Here is a 15,000-nt window from a genome sequence, read left to right as displayed (position 1 = left end):
CACACACACACACACACACACACACACACAGAGAGAGGCTACATTGGGTTTAAGATCACACAGGGATTGGGGCAGGATAATGGCAGACACACACACAGAAGGATACAGTACAAACATGGACGATTTGCTCTTATGCACACCACATACACAAAAAACAATCAATTCCACACTGATAGCCTTCATCATGTAGCAGTATGAATAGACACACACATTCAAAGGTCACACAGATTTCACATCTACAAAGCAATATCCACGCCCACTCATATACAATATCCACCCACCAGCCACATGAACACTGCGGGCTCCTGCCGGTATGTCTGAACCTACATCACTGTCCTTGGTGCTGAAGTCACGTTCGTTTACTGTTAGCCTGGAGTGTGCGACACTCAATATTCGGTAGATCCTAAATAGAGGGACATCCCTAACGTCGCACACGACTATGATTTCTCACCTTCCAAAAGGTCGTCCAAGCTCGTCACCTTCTTCGACCCATCCAGTGTGTAGATGGTGCGGACTCCCTGTGGCAGGTAAAGGTTGTCTGCGAGAGAGCGGGTAAGGTCCACCAGAAGCGTGTCGAAGGATCGGCAGCGGTCCCCGGACACGGCGTACAGTAGTCCCTTGAAACACCGGTCCCCATTCCGGTAGAAGCGCACTTTCTTTGCACGTTTCTCTGAGCTCAGCGTTTGAAGCGTGCGTGTACGGTAGAAGCTACAATTAGCGCTGTGCGCAGGGCTTGGGACCACACTGCTGGCTCGCGAACCAGACTGTGAACCCAAGTCGGCTGTGCGCGATGAGCGATGAGTCTTGTCTCGCTCATCGAAATGTTCCAGTTCTATGGTTCCTCGGCCCAGCGCCATCTCGTCTCGCGCACAGGACACCGGTCGGGATTAGGCTACCGGAGCCTTGGGGTTAACAGTGATCGGCGAGCATGTGGTTATCTGAGGAGTGATCACGAGTTCCAGCCAATTACACGAATATGCACGCCACGTTAGCGGTATACTTTCCGTCCTGAGACAACGTTTTGGAAAGAGGACATGATCCAAACCCGATACAAAAGAGCCACGCGCCACCTGTTCCCGTTCGCTAGTAGGCTGGTCCACAAAGACATACGTCACAGCAGACGCACACATAACACAGACACACTGAAATTAATGGGATGTGATAACAGTACCCGCCCTTCACAAGGCAAATCTGCGTTGATTACTGGACAGGATGCCAAATGGATGACAGCAGTCTCGTCAGTCAAGACAATCCATTTTCATCCCAGACAGTTCCCTGGCAACACTGATCTATCTGACGTGCGGTTGTCAGTATAGGTGGCCTCTGAAGTCTCCCCTATAACCTCGCATGCGCAGACCCCCACCAGTCAACCTCGGGGAGATAAGGGAATCCGCAAGGTGACGCAGAATCCGCCGTCTCGTGTAGCATTCACCTGACGACAGCGAGATCCGTTTGGCAGAGAGTGCCCTGTGTGTTGAATTATTAGAGCAGCATGGCTGCTGCAAGAAGTGCGCGCCCTATGCCTCGAGCAGGGGGCCGTCTGTGTGCGCAGCAGCAGCACCGATTCAGCACCGCTGGGTCCTAATGCGTGCGCGTGGATGATTAATGTGTAATGCCCAGTACCAGAGTACCCTCTCCCTGCCCTTTTTTTTCTCCTGGTGGATGGATCTCTGCAGTATAGACTACGGGGTTCCACTATTCAGGCCAGACACTGTATGCAGAATCCAGCCTAATGACTAACCAAATGAAAACCATCATTTGCCATTTTTTTTTAAATAAATAGAGAATAACAGAAAATGTAGCCTTATTGTTACTGGATAGTTCTGTAGACCTACTCCAATGTGCACACATTTGTCCTCTTTGTCTCTTTGCCCTTGTGCAGTTCATAGGGTTCCATTTTGACTGTTGGCATAATACGCTTTTGCCATAATACAGCTATGGAAAGTTTCACAGATGAAGTGATAAATAAAAGCCAATAGCTGCATCTCAGCTATTCTGACAAACATTCTAACAGACGTCTGCTGGCCCAATGGCAGTAATCTTGTCCATCCAGTAATGCAGACACACAGGTAGTAACATGCTGAGTGAAATCCGTTATGTCCTGGCTTAAACCAAGACTATTTTCACTACCTTCAAAACATCAAGTTGAAATATAGCCTACTGATTAAACGTGTTGGCTACTGTTTCAACAGTGAAAACTGAGAATATTATCCCAACGTGAAATGTAAAATGTATTGGGGCAGTGGCTAGTCATCATAAATAAATCATACATGGAAATTGCAAGCCTAATTCCCAAGGGGAACCAAGAAGCCTACCGCCGGCTTACCTTGCTTGCTTTGTCCTCTTATATGAGGGCTTTGAAAGAACTCGCGGTAGACAGTCGGCCTATGATAAGCAGTGTGGTAGCTACAAATGCCTGAGACATAATTTAATGGGCAAGAATAAAATAAGCAATATTATGTCATGTGAAACCATTTAAGAAAATACTGAAGAGGCATAGTGAAATTATGTAAAGACAGAGCGAGAATAGGCCTGTTTTCACAAAATTAGGGTTGAGGGGTTCCATATCGAATGACACCAGCAGGTGGCGGTAACTGGACCGCCAACTGTCGTTAGATTTGACGAAGAAGACAGATAAACCAAGCTAAACAGCTAAACTATGAGCTAAACGCAGACAGTCAAGCAAACTATTATATTGTATCGCATTATACGCGGAGGTAGCAGCATCTGCTTGTGCCAAGAAGCTGAAGCTGAGAAGAGTGACAGTCATGTACAGCGTCAGTCAGCGGAATGTGGACCGAGTGTACACCTTTGTGAGTTTGATTTGCTTGCACATTGCTCTCAGCTAAAGTCAGTCTACGTTAACATGAACGGAAAAAGTTAACTGTACTTAGACTACTCAAAAATGTTCCTATCTAAAGTTTTTTTTTTTTTTTTTTTTAACAAGACTAGGTTCTACCAGTTGGACGAACAGTTGGATGCATGCTGCCAGTGAAACATTAACGTTACATTAGACTAGCTTAGCTGTGCGTTTCTAACCTTTTCTAGGTGAGTTGTTGGTTGGTCAGTTGATTTTTTTTTTATCTCGTCAACATAACATACATACACCAGTATACCAACGCCTCACTACGAGTAGCTTGATTTATGGTAGCTTAATTCATGGTAATCCTCCATGTAGACTTTTTTATTCTGTAATTCTGCCTGAGAAGTTATGGCGCTTGATGCAGCAACATCAAACTGTCCCATTGGTTTATGGCCCATGCCCACGATTAGTAGCCATGGTAACTCCGCAGTGAATTTCCTTCGCACATATGGGTCGCCAGAGGGCGCCTTTGTATAAGAAATACTTGAAAATTCTAGGCCTACTTCAGCGACGCCTGACTGAGTCCAATGCAGAGTTGGGAGAAAAAAAAACAAAAATAAAAAGGAGCAGTTTGGTTAGACTTTTTTAGCATTAAGAAGTTTTAATCGTTTTTATACTTGAAATGTCTTACACATAGGTTATCATGTATATTATAGAGATTTTACCAGATTGCAATTCATTTGGTTGCACATAAAGTGCAGTTACCGGTACAGTATGTATTACACACATCAGGCAGATAGAAACTATATGGCCTCTACCTTATGTTTCATGTTTTATTCCCCATAGTTAGCAGGTGTCGTAGTCCTTTAGATTAGATTTTAGATTGCAAGTATCCATTTGTGTGTGATGTAATGTAAGTAGGCTCACTAGACTGTTTATATTTGTGTCCACAGTTGCTGGCAGTTTGTGTATTGCTGGCCTGGGGCTTTGTGATCTACGGTTGCAGGGAAGCGGCTCTGGAAAGTCTCACTGCTGTGGGTGGAACCTGAAGCCCCAGAGACCTCTGGGAAATTGAGTTGCAGGGACAATGTCATCACAAGCACACACAGACAATCTGACGCAGCACAAGAAGGAAGTCTTCTGGACACTGTATGAGCTGCCAAATGACCAACAGGTGTGTGTTCTGTGCATGCACAACAGTACATTCACTCATTTGCCAAGGTGGAGGGACGTTGATCCAGTGTGCCCTCATGAACAGATGAGACTGGTGCAGTTATGTTTTGAAACATTATCATCTAATTTATTAAAGATCTGATTTTTGTTTTTACTGAAAATGTGTCAATCCCTTTTAGAATAAATCTTGGTGCCACACCCCATCATGTAGGATATAGATCACCTATAGACACCAGACAAAACAAGAAGAGCGCAGCTTACATCAACCTCAACATTTTCATTTTACTTTGTACAAATTGCTGCAGATCCCAGGGACGATTGGGATTAAATCAGCAAATAGAGGGATAAAGCTGCCAAATCTATCCCAGAAACGCTGTCTGACTCAGTAATATTGCCACATCTGCTGAACAACAAAACGGTCTGCAGTTTATTTGTCCACTGCAGTTTTTCTGAGAAGTCAGTCATGAATGTTCTCTCTCTGGGCATTCTACTGGCTGTTACTGCTCTCTGGCATTTTTAACGCAACATCATGTTGTTCTTTTATCTTTAAATAAAGGCTTCAAACTCATTTTCATGCTACACTGACTTACAATGCAGAGAATAGTGTGTCTGACATTGCAGATGCATATGGGATAGTTATGATACTATAACTATTTAACATTGCAGATGCCTATGGGATGGTTATGATGACTATTTAACGCTGTCACGGGCAGGAGCATGACCTTTTTTAGTTGTTTTTTGACAAATCCGGCACCACTTAGTGGTAAATGGGTATCCAGTACATTGAATATTTATGAAAAGGAGAATTCCTACATGATGGTATTTTAACAAATCAAAAGAAAACAAACCACAAATTTTGTTTTTGCATCGTCACTGGGTAGTAGCCTAGGCTACTGTGTTTAGACTGATAAGAAAAATTAATAGATTTAGTCTGAAGTATGACGAAATGTGGAAAAATGAAAGGATCTAAAACCCCTCAGAATGCACTGTATGTTTACACTAATGTTAACACTTATTCATTCAATTGGTGCTTAGAGGTTAGACACACATTTGAGGTTAGTCACACATTTTATTAGCCTGATGAGCCAGATCCACATCAAGATGTAGGGTCTGGAACTCACCATTGGCAGTGCTCAATCCGATGGGCGGGATAAACGGTTGTCTTTCAAATTCCTTCTGCATGCAATAGTATAGCGCTGCAACTCATGAGTCCCATGCGTTTTCCCATCAGAGTAGCTAGTTGGCTAGATGATCAAACTTTTGGCAACTTTAAAAAAGCTTAACTCGAGTCGCGCTCTTCGCCAGCAGCATCCATCTTCTTTGTTTTCAAGTAGCAGGGAATTCATGCAGAACCGTCACAACTCTGCCGTTACTATGTTACGCCTGTCCACCGACTCTATACACAATGTGATTGGCCTGACCGAAGTTTGGTTTTTCCAGCTCGCAAGCCAATGGAGAGTTGCTAGACTACCCTGGATGCAAATTGCATTTGCTGCCGCTAGGGTGCGTCTAGATTTATAAGTATATGTAGAAATAGTTACCATTTCTACATATGTGAACCAGTCTCATGGCCTTGGTGTTGGTAGTTATTGCAAACTACAACTACCAGTTGAATGGGTTTCTTTTTCTGTCTCCGCTGTGATTACCTGCAACTCTTAACTGTCTCCGTCCATTGCAGGTTGCATGATAACTCAGGTTGGAAGATTACTAATAAGGCCATTTGAATTCACTGCGTGAATTATCATTATCAAGTGACACAAGTTATTGACACCAATAAGTACAAAAACAGTAGATGGTGATGTAATGGCATGGCAATAAAGTGACCATGACAAAATCTGTTTTGATAACATGTGGAGGTTAAAGATTATTTTTATTTGTTGTATTTCCTTTAGTTTGTACTTATAACCCGTCTCCTCCTCTCCCTCTTCCACACACACACACACAGCTCTTAGTAATGCTAATGGTATGAGTGGTTGGAGTTCTGAAGCCCTTTCATGTGTGCGCATCCACATGACACACACACACACACACACACACACAGTAGCCGTGCTAATTGAATGAGTGTCTGGTCCTTGTGTTGTTCACGCATCTAATTCACAGACGCTCTCAAGGATCTGAGTGAGGCTGATTATGTATGATTAATTAATGAAAGCAGCACACACACACATTTGGTCATTATGAGGATGTGAAGGGTGAACTGAATAGAGGCCTTTCATCAGTATTGTAAGAGAATTCATATTGTGCAGCTCGCACACACACACACACACACACACACGCACAGACGGGTAGCTGCTGCATTGCTGCAAGGCAGGCTTTTAGTACGAGCTGCACTAGTCCGCTCCTATTCCTCCCTCAGTGGCATTCTCTTCATCTTTCCCTCTGATCAACCTGTCCCCCATCTCTCTATTGCTGAGACATGAGCCCCTTTCCCTTCTGTGCTACTCGCCTCATCTTTTGAACCATTCCCATTTCATTCATTTCATTTCATTTAACATTTCATTTGGGCTGTTGATACACACCATTTAAAAATAAAATCATGGACATATCTAATTCTGTGTGTGTTAAATAGATTCCAGACAGGCAAGCTTAGTGGTGATAAGTGTTTATTTACACAGATAAAGCCAAGCCACAGATAAAAACAGATAATCAGATAAAAACGGGCTACTAGCTAGAACTGTGAGCAGTCCGACTTATGGTCATCGCTGGACCTGCCCTGTAGCATCATCTATGCATATAGCAGCCCATCACACCACGCGACATGGACTGTTCTCACACAACCGTGCTGCTGTGGCCCTTGCCTTGCCCCAACCACACACCAATGTGTACAAGAACAGAGACAAAGCATAGATTCAGTACATCGATGGGAGAATAAATAAAAAGGTCAGCATACACCTCAGCAGATAATAAATATACTGTACTGGTAATAGATGTTTATCAAATACTCATACACAGTTTGGGTTTTGCTATGAGTGAGAAGACAAAGTATATACAAAATATATGTATAATGTATAGCAGATACATAGATTAGATGTGATTTGTTATGATATGGCCACATTAAAGGCCTATAGTCTGAAGCATGACGTGTCATAATGAGCGAGTCCAATTGATCTGAATGTGACTGCACAGGTGACAAAGCCATGTTAAGAGATTACGGTGCTGCTGCTAGCACTGATGCTGTGTCTGAATGTGACTGCACAGGTGATAAAGCCATGTTAAGAGATTACAGTGCTGCTGCTAGCACTGATGCTGCGTTTGAATGTGACTGCAGAGCCGATAAAGCCATGTTAAGAGATTACAGTGCTGCTGCTAGCACTGATGCTGCGTCTGAATGTGACTGCAGAGCCGATAAAGCCATGTTAAGAGATTACAGTGCTGCTGCTAGCACTGATGTTGCGTCTGAATGTGACTGCAGAGCCGATAAAGCCATGTTAAGAGATTACAGTGCTGCTGCTAGCACTGATGCTGCGTCTGCTGACTGTGCTGCTGCTGCTGCTGTTGTTGTTTTGGTTGTTGTTACCGGTAACAAAGGTCGACCCCGAATCCTGCTTGGGGGCCGATAGCTTCTCCTTACTGGGGGTTAGTGGGAGTTTCCCATCAAGCCAGTATGTTACCATATCACCCTTGCCCTGTAAAAGAGGTGGAAGTAAGTGTGTGAGTGTGTCTGTCTCTGTGTGTGTGTGTGCAATTATACCTATATGTTTCAATTGTTTATGCAAGAGTGTGTTTGTGTGTGTGTGTGTGCGCAATTCAATTCAATATTATGTTTGGGTCTGATCTGCTCTGAGCATGTGTGTGTGTGTGTGTGTGTGTGTGTGTGTGTGTGCCACTCACCTTCACTTGAAGGACACCTCTGCAGTGCAGCAGGTACCCCCCTATCTCCTCCAGCAGGTAGTAAGTAGTGGAGCTGCACTGGATCTTCATTGCTGGGAACACACACACACAATCAAACAGTTTCATCATACATCCTGCTCTTTAGTATTGACCTGAAACCAAGCTCCAGGGAGATGGGAAGTGGGGGAGGGTGTGAATTTGAGGTATGATTAGCATACATATGATTACATGGTGGAGTTGTAAAGACGATCTTCTTAGCATATAGAATGGGACTGCCAAGTGCAGCTGATAATGTGTGTGAGTGTGTGTGAAGCGTGTGTGTGTGCCTATACCTTCGCTCGTAGACTCCATTCGGGAGGCAGTGTTGACTGTGTCCCCAAAGAGGCAGTAACGTGGCATTTTAGTCCCAACAACCCCAGCAACGACCGGACCTGTGGAGTGTACACACACACACACACACACTCGTAGGGAAACCCTCCCAAACGGCCACATGGAGGTACAGTATGTGGCAATACCCCACGAGAGCACATGCTATATGTGTACATATTTTCACCTTTCTTGTCACACACACACATACATGGGTTGTAATGTTAAATAGTGCCAGTGTGTTAATCCATTCCTAGTCATGGAGGCAGCTTGGGCCAGCGCTTATGTCTGGTTTCCGTGGTGCTAAACGGATGAGGGGCATAGACACTAGTCCATCGCAGCTAACTCCCAGCAGAAGCTGGTACCCATTTTACAGCTGGGTGGACTGAGACAGTGCAGATGACGTGCCTTGTGCAAGGGCACAACCTGCAACATCAAGCCATCATCTGGGACTCGAACCAGTGATCTTACTACGATTGCCAGCCTAACCCCTAGACTATGCCTGCTATTACTGACACTTAAATGAATGTAGGGTGGATTTCCCTAGTGTTATATATTTTTTTAAGATATTTTTTTTGGACTTCTGTAGTAGGCTATATTAGGCTACAATGTGAAGGCAACACATTAAATCCACATCCAATTTTGATCACAGGACCCTACAGCTTTGGCTTTCCCATAGTTTCACTGGCATTCATTAGTTTAGGGAAGAGTCACACCCACTGGAGCTCAAGTGTCCCACATGAGGGCAATTTAGTATATGTAACTATCCTGCTAAATGTTAAAGTTGAAAGACAAACATGGGTGCAGCACCCAGTGTTTCCCATACATTGACTAATCTGTGGCGGGGCGTCACGAAATAAAAATCGGCCGTCACAGATGAATATATTATGTGTACAATTTAATTTAAATTAAATATAAGGTCAAATCCTTGCATTGCCATTGAGCTGCGCTTTTTACGCATGCAGCCTTTCCTTGCCCCGCCTCGTAGGCCGCTGCCACTCCTCTGCATGTGCATTTAACAAAATATTCACGATTGTTGTTGCCACATAGAAGCATTGCATAGAAGACATCTGGCTAAATTGCTATTAAATCCGCTTAGCATCGTGACCATGCTGCGCAAATTTGTTCAAAACTGCTGCATTGAAGTGAACTCTGCTAAGGTCTTATCACAACATAGTAGGCTACATTGAAGAGACTAAACTAAGTTAAGTTATGAAATAATACAGTATCTCAAAGCTAACGTACTGTTTGGATGTCGAATTTAGCATGCTTAGTCTACTTACAGCTGCTTGTCAATTTCGTTGAAGGGCTCATTTTATTGACTCTGACACTGAATGTTTGCAAAATCCCGATGTAAATGGAAAAGTGTTTTCCAAAATTCAAAAGTGAGATTCAAGGAGACCCCCCCCCCCCCCCTTGTCAAAGTCAGCTACCGCCACAAATTGAATCCAATTCCGTGGGAAACACTGGGTGCACACACGCGCACAGAGAGAGAGAGAGATGTGAAGTACAGAGGGTTCAGTTACCTGAGTGTATGCCTGCACGGATCTCCAACTGGCTGTTGGGCTTATGTGGGATGCGAAAGCTTCGACAGACGGACACCAGGTCCAGGGCCATGCTGGCAATCTCCGACGCGTGCCTGATCCCATTCTTCAGCGGGACGCCGGACACTACCATGTCTGCAAGTCGCACAGCAGCCATGAGTGATTACGATTAACACACACACACACACATATTTGGAACAGGGACATAAGCAACACACACACACACTTACATGCATCCCCGATGGTCTCCACCTTGTAAACATCGTAGTTGTCGATGATATCGTCAAAGGTGGTGTAAAGCTTGTTGAGGAAGTCCACCACCTGATAGGGCGTGCTGCTGCTGGACAGGTGGGTGAAGCCCACTATGTCACTAACGAGAGAGAGGGAAGGGAAAGATCTAGAAATAAATGTCATCCCTTAACTGTATAATGTAGGGCTAGAATATAGACAGTTAGCTTAGCAACCTTCTGGGACACACTAGACAAAAGCATGTCATTGGATTCTAAAGATTCAAACTGAGAGATTCCACTCTATTTGAATGTAGCCTACATGCTAGTTGATGGTGAGAAGCCTTTGTGGTGTGCGCAGTCTAACTTTTCTCACTATGCAAAGGCAGCTCAAGGTGTCTCAGCGGTCAATGGGCTAGTGCCCCCCCCCCACAAACACACACAGACACAGGTCTGACCTGAAGAAGACTGTGACGGTGACACACACACACAGGTCTGACCTGAAGAAGACAGTGGCGGTGACACACACACACACAGGTCTGACCTGAAGAAGACCGTGGCGGTGACACACACACACACACACACACAGGTCTGACCTGAAGAAGACCGTGGCGGTGACACACACACACACACACAGGGCTCACCTGAAGAAGACCGTGGCGGTGACATAACTCTGAGCAGCAGCAGGCTTCCCCTGGCGCAGGTCATCTGCCACCTGTCTCGGCAGCATACCTCGAGACAGCCAATCAGCAGTCAGGAGCAGAGTCACATGGGAAGAGACTCACTCTTATACACACTCAAAAGACTTGTTCAATCACCACAAAGAGACATGCTCACACAGTCGCACACTAATGCGAAGACATCCTTACACACACTTGCACACACATTCACACACTAGATCTTTCTTACTGTATAAAAGGCGGTCTGTCTTCTGTTTTTCATGCATCAGGTCCTGAGTTCTCTCTGCCACCAATACCTCCAAGTGTTTACTGTATTTCTCCATCTACACACACACACATACACGTGTGAACAGTATAAATTGGGGTAAATGCATACACTTTAAGTATTCTATATGTGAATGGGAGCTTTTGAAAGTGAATATATGTGTATATATATATATATATATATATATATATATATATATATATAAGCTATATAAAGTGCATATATGTTGGTGCAGAAGTGTGTGCATGTCTATGCTGTATCCATGTGGGTGCCAGTACCAGGTTCATCATCATGTCCACCGGACTGACTTTGTTGGGGTTGATGCGGTGCACAAACTTCCTGATTTGCTCAAAGGTGGGCCGTTGGATTGGGTTGTGGGCGCGGCACCTACGGATGAGCTGTACAGTACACACAGTCACACACATGGACTTCATATGTCCAGGCATGATGTACTGCATTTGGAACAACCTCTCTAGTTGCAGACCTCTGAAGTTTGCCTACAAAAAAGCTACCATCTTTGCCCAAATAAGGAGATCCGGTATCTTATAACATTGGGATTTTGAATTATCGCACCTGTTAAACTCTCGCGGGGACGAATAAATCAGAAATGCAGACGTTTTGCTCTACACAGTTTTGTCCTCTGCCTTCGAGTGGATACTGTGATCTTCGGTATATGAAGACGGCACACTTTGATCTTTGCTATCCCAGAGCTGACTTACAATGCAACTTGCCATAGGTAGTTAGCTTCAATTAACACCGTGATCTCCTTATATGGGCAAAGATGGCAGCGTTGGTTGCTTTTTGTAGGTGAACTTCAGAGGTCTATGCAATACAGTTTCTTTTTAAACATTGAACTATTTAATAGGGTGATTTTGTGTGTGTGTGTGTGTGTGTATTTGTATGTGTCTCTGTGTGTGTGTACCTCCACATAATCAGCTGGACAGGGACAGGTGCTGTCTGTCTTCCCAGAGATGAGTTCTGGCAGCGGGGGACACCAAGCGCTCTCGTGAGGACTCTCATCCACCTGCCACTCATACACACACACACACACACACACACACACACACACACACACACACACACAAAGTCAGCCATCCAGCTGTGTAGTATGACTGTCCATCTGTGACTCAGTCTCCATAGACACATAGCCTTAATGAGCAACTGCAGATGAAGCACTCACAGGCACTGGGTCACTTCTGGTGGCGATCTCCAGCAGGATAATAGAGTAACTGCAAACACACAGAGCAAAGTCAGGGACAATGCAAGACAACGTAGGAAAGCTGAGATGAATGCATGTGGTAATGTTACACTTCGAAGTGCATTAACTTCTGCTATTCCAATCCGTGAAGTCCATTATCCTGCTTAAACTACTGTTGCCATGTCTGCATATTATATTTGGAGACATAATTTGCACATTTTGATCTTTTAAAACTGACTTGTGTCTACAACTTCTTTCCACCACACATCCATTAATTTATCCATTCGTATAATTATTATATATTATGTATATATTATGTCCAAATATCTGAAAGCTAATTGACGTTCTAAAGAGAACATTACAATAAGAAATTGAACCAAGCAGTAGGCTAGTATAAGACATTTTAAAAACATGAGTGTATGAATGTATTGTTTGTAGTGCAGTATCAACATGCAACATGGGCTCAATACACTTTACACTTTTCTCTATGTGTCTTTTGGTGTGTGCTGTGTATTTTAACACAATTTCAGGTAGTGTAGAGCTCAGTTTGTGTGTTAGTGTGTGGGTGCTTGTGTGTGTTTGTGTGCGCGCATGTGTGTGCATGCATGCATATCTGAACACATCTCCAGTGATTGAAAATGGTGTGTGTAAATTAGTTTATGTCAGTGTGGGTTTTAGTGTGTACTGTATAATTATAATTATTTCCAGAGAGTGTAGGGCTCAGTTTGTGTGTCAGTCTGCATGATTCTGTGTGTGTGTGTGTGTGTGTGTGTGTGTGTGTGTGTGTGTGTGTGTGTGTGTGTGTGTGTGTGTGTGTGTGTGTACCTGAACACATCTCCTGCGAGTGAGGGCTCAGTGTATGTTTGTGTGTTGAGGTTCTCGGGGGCCTGGTACACATCCCTCAACCGCTGCTGATACACAGTCAGGGGCTCCGCAGCATCCTCACGCCGGTATGACCACAGACCATAATCTTCACACACACACACCAATTAAACACCACATACACGCATACACACATGCAGTGTAGACAGTCGACGTACTACTGTATATGATTCCTCAAATAAAGGCAAGGCAAGGCAGGTTTATTTATATAGCGCATCTCATATACAAGGTGCACCATGAACCAGATGTTTGGTTAGCAATTTAGAAGATTTGTTCAGTCTGACTTCATCAATTTTACATTTGAAAAAAGATGCAAACTCATTGCATTTATTAGTTAAGAGACGTTCAGGTGCTAATTGTGAGGGGGATTTGTTCATTTCTCAACAGTTGAGAATAGCAAGTGTTTATACTTCTACAAATAATGTTAAAGAAAAAAGACGGTTTTGCTTTGCATATTTCAGTCATATGTGCAGAGAACCTCTTTTTGGGTTTCACACTGGATCTGAAATTTGTATTTGTGCCATTTTCTTTCAGTTTTCTTACCCTGTTAAGGATTGTAAATTTTGTTTCTATGGTGCTTTCTGTTTGTCAGTGACTCTCTTAAAATGTAATAAATGTTATCCATAATATTTACCACAAAGCTAATATGTTATTATGTGAAACAACACACAGAACAAAAGTATTCAGTAGTTTTTGTTTAACTATTTTTCATTAGTGTCATATTACACACACTGACACACGCATAAACATACACACTTATTCACCTGTTATCTTGCAGGCCCAGCGGTCATCGATGACACAGTTGCTGGACTTGAGGCGTCCGTGGCAGATGCGGTGCTGGTGCAAGTAGGACATGCCCCTGGCAATGTCAGTTGCAAAGGAGAACCTGCAAACCCACAAGTGTTGACAATCCCTTGTATTCTATACACACACACACATGCACACACACACACACACACATACACACATACACACACACACACACACATACACACAAATATGGACACCAAATATGTTCTCTTATGCAAACCAAAACACACACATACACTAGCATATTCTTACAGCTTGGTGCTATGGACATAATACTGAACTAAAACCAAACTGGACTACAGTTAATGTGCTTGATGAGAGTTGTACTGTATACTCACATTCAGGTAGTCAACTGGCATTGTGCATCACATACACACTATCACACAACGATGCTCATTTACACTTGCATTCTAAACACATGAACAGGTGGCTCTAATCCATAGTGGAACTAAGCCCCACCAAGTGGAACTAATGCATAACAAAGGGGAACTAGTGTTCCAAGTGGAACTAACTCTTAAAGTGTGCTCAGAGCTTCTCCTAAGAGAGTGGCACAGGTGGTGGAGGGGGGTGGAGGGCATGGAGTGTACTCAAGGTGGGCACCACAAGACCTCCGTCAGGCTTCCCTGGGAGCTCACACAACACAACACAACACACATTCAGCAACACACACACACACACACACACACACACACACACACACACACACACACACACACACACACACACACACACACACACAGCAACACACACACACAGCAACACACACACACAGCAACACACACACCAACACACACTCGAGAACATACAAGAACATTCAAAGGTAATCACCTATAGGAGAACTGTCACGTGTGTGTGTGTGTGTGTGTGTGTGTGTGTGTGTGTGTGTACCTGAAACCCCAATTCAGTGGGATGTCTTCGTTGAGCAGCACATCATTCAGACTTCCTTTGGGGCAGTACTCTGTAACTATGGCTACATTTGGAGCCTCCACACATCCTCCATAAAACTTACAGAGGTTTGGGTGGTCCAGTTCTCTGAAATGCAGGACACACACATACACACACACTTTTGATTAACTAGCCCTCTGAACTAGAACACAGTACATTACATGAATACATTGATTTAACACGCACGTCAACACACACACACACACACACACACCAGGGTCGTGCACAGACATTTGGAAGTGCAGGGACTCACATGGTGATGGTGATGACGTTATT

The 15,000-nt window shown here is 43.9% G+C and overlaps 2 protein-coding genes and 1 long non-coding RNA gene across 4 annotated transcripts in view; 1 reads left to right on the top strand and 2 right to left on the bottom strand.

The window, feature by feature from the left end:
- Nucleotides 1-1,699, bottom strand: part of LOC121689932 (serine/threonine-protein kinase DCLK2-like) — a 10,605-nt gene extending 8,906 nt beyond the window's left edge. For both annotated transcript variants that reach the window (XM_042070191.1, XM_042070192.1), the window contains exon 1: nucleotides 452-1,699. In XM_042070191.1, the coding sequence (XP_041926125.1) occupies nucleotides 452-857 (406 nt within the window). In that variant the 5' untranslated portion in view covers nucleotides 858-1,699. The remainder of the gene's footprint in view (nucleotides 1-451) is intronic.
- Nucleotides 1,700-2,518: 819 nt separating this feature from the next.
- Nucleotides 2,519-4,544, top strand: LOC121689933. Its single transcript, XR_006024929.1, has 2 exons — nucleotides 2,519-2,813; nucleotides 3,757-4,544. It is a non-coding gene; the product is annotated as an uncharacterized LOC121689933 (long non-coding RNA).
- A 2,721-nt stretch (nucleotides 4,545-7,265) lies between these two features.
- LOC121690390 (atrial natriuretic peptide receptor 1-like) overlaps nucleotides 7,266-15,000 on the bottom strand; it is a 13,028-nt gene continuing 5,293 nt past the window's right edge. Inside the window, exons 11-23 of the mRNA XM_042070914.1 lie at nucleotides 14,668-14,811; nucleotides 13,734-13,855; nucleotides 12,913-13,057; nucleotides 12,070-12,118; nucleotides 11,812-11,913; nucleotides 11,168-11,287; nucleotides 10,854-10,947; nucleotides 10,589-10,676; nucleotides 9,948-10,087; nucleotides 9,700-9,852; nucleotides 8,140-8,238; nucleotides 7,808-7,899; nucleotides 7,266-7,602 (exon numbers count right to left, since the gene is read on the bottom strand). Of these exons, the coding sequence (XP_041926848.1) occupies nucleotides 7,405-7,602; nucleotides 7,808-7,899; nucleotides 8,140-8,238; nucleotides 9,700-9,852; nucleotides 9,948-10,087; nucleotides 10,589-10,676; nucleotides 10,854-10,947; nucleotides 11,168-11,287; nucleotides 11,812-11,913; nucleotides 12,070-12,118; nucleotides 12,913-13,057; nucleotides 13,734-13,855; nucleotides 14,668-14,811 (1,546 nt within the window). The 3' untranslated portion in view covers nucleotides 7,266-7,404. The remainder of the gene's footprint in view (nucleotides 7,603-7,807; nucleotides 7,900-8,139; nucleotides 8,239-9,699; nucleotides 9,853-9,947; nucleotides 10,088-10,588; nucleotides 10,677-10,853; nucleotides 10,948-11,167; nucleotides 11,288-11,811; nucleotides 11,914-12,069; nucleotides 12,119-12,912; nucleotides 13,058-13,733; nucleotides 13,856-14,667; nucleotides 14,812-15,000) is intronic.

Source organism: Alosa sapidissima, chromosome 18, assembly GCF_018492685.1.
Source record: "Alosa sapidissima isolate fAloSap1 chromosome 18, fAloSap1.pri, whole genome shotgun sequence".
Classification (NCBI taxonomy): Eukaryota; Metazoa; Chordata; class Actinopteri; order Clupeiformes; family Clupeidae; genus Alosa; species Alosa sapidissima.
The sequence above is the reverse complement of the archived record's forward strand: the minus strand, read 5'-3'. Positions and strand labels throughout refer to the sequence as shown.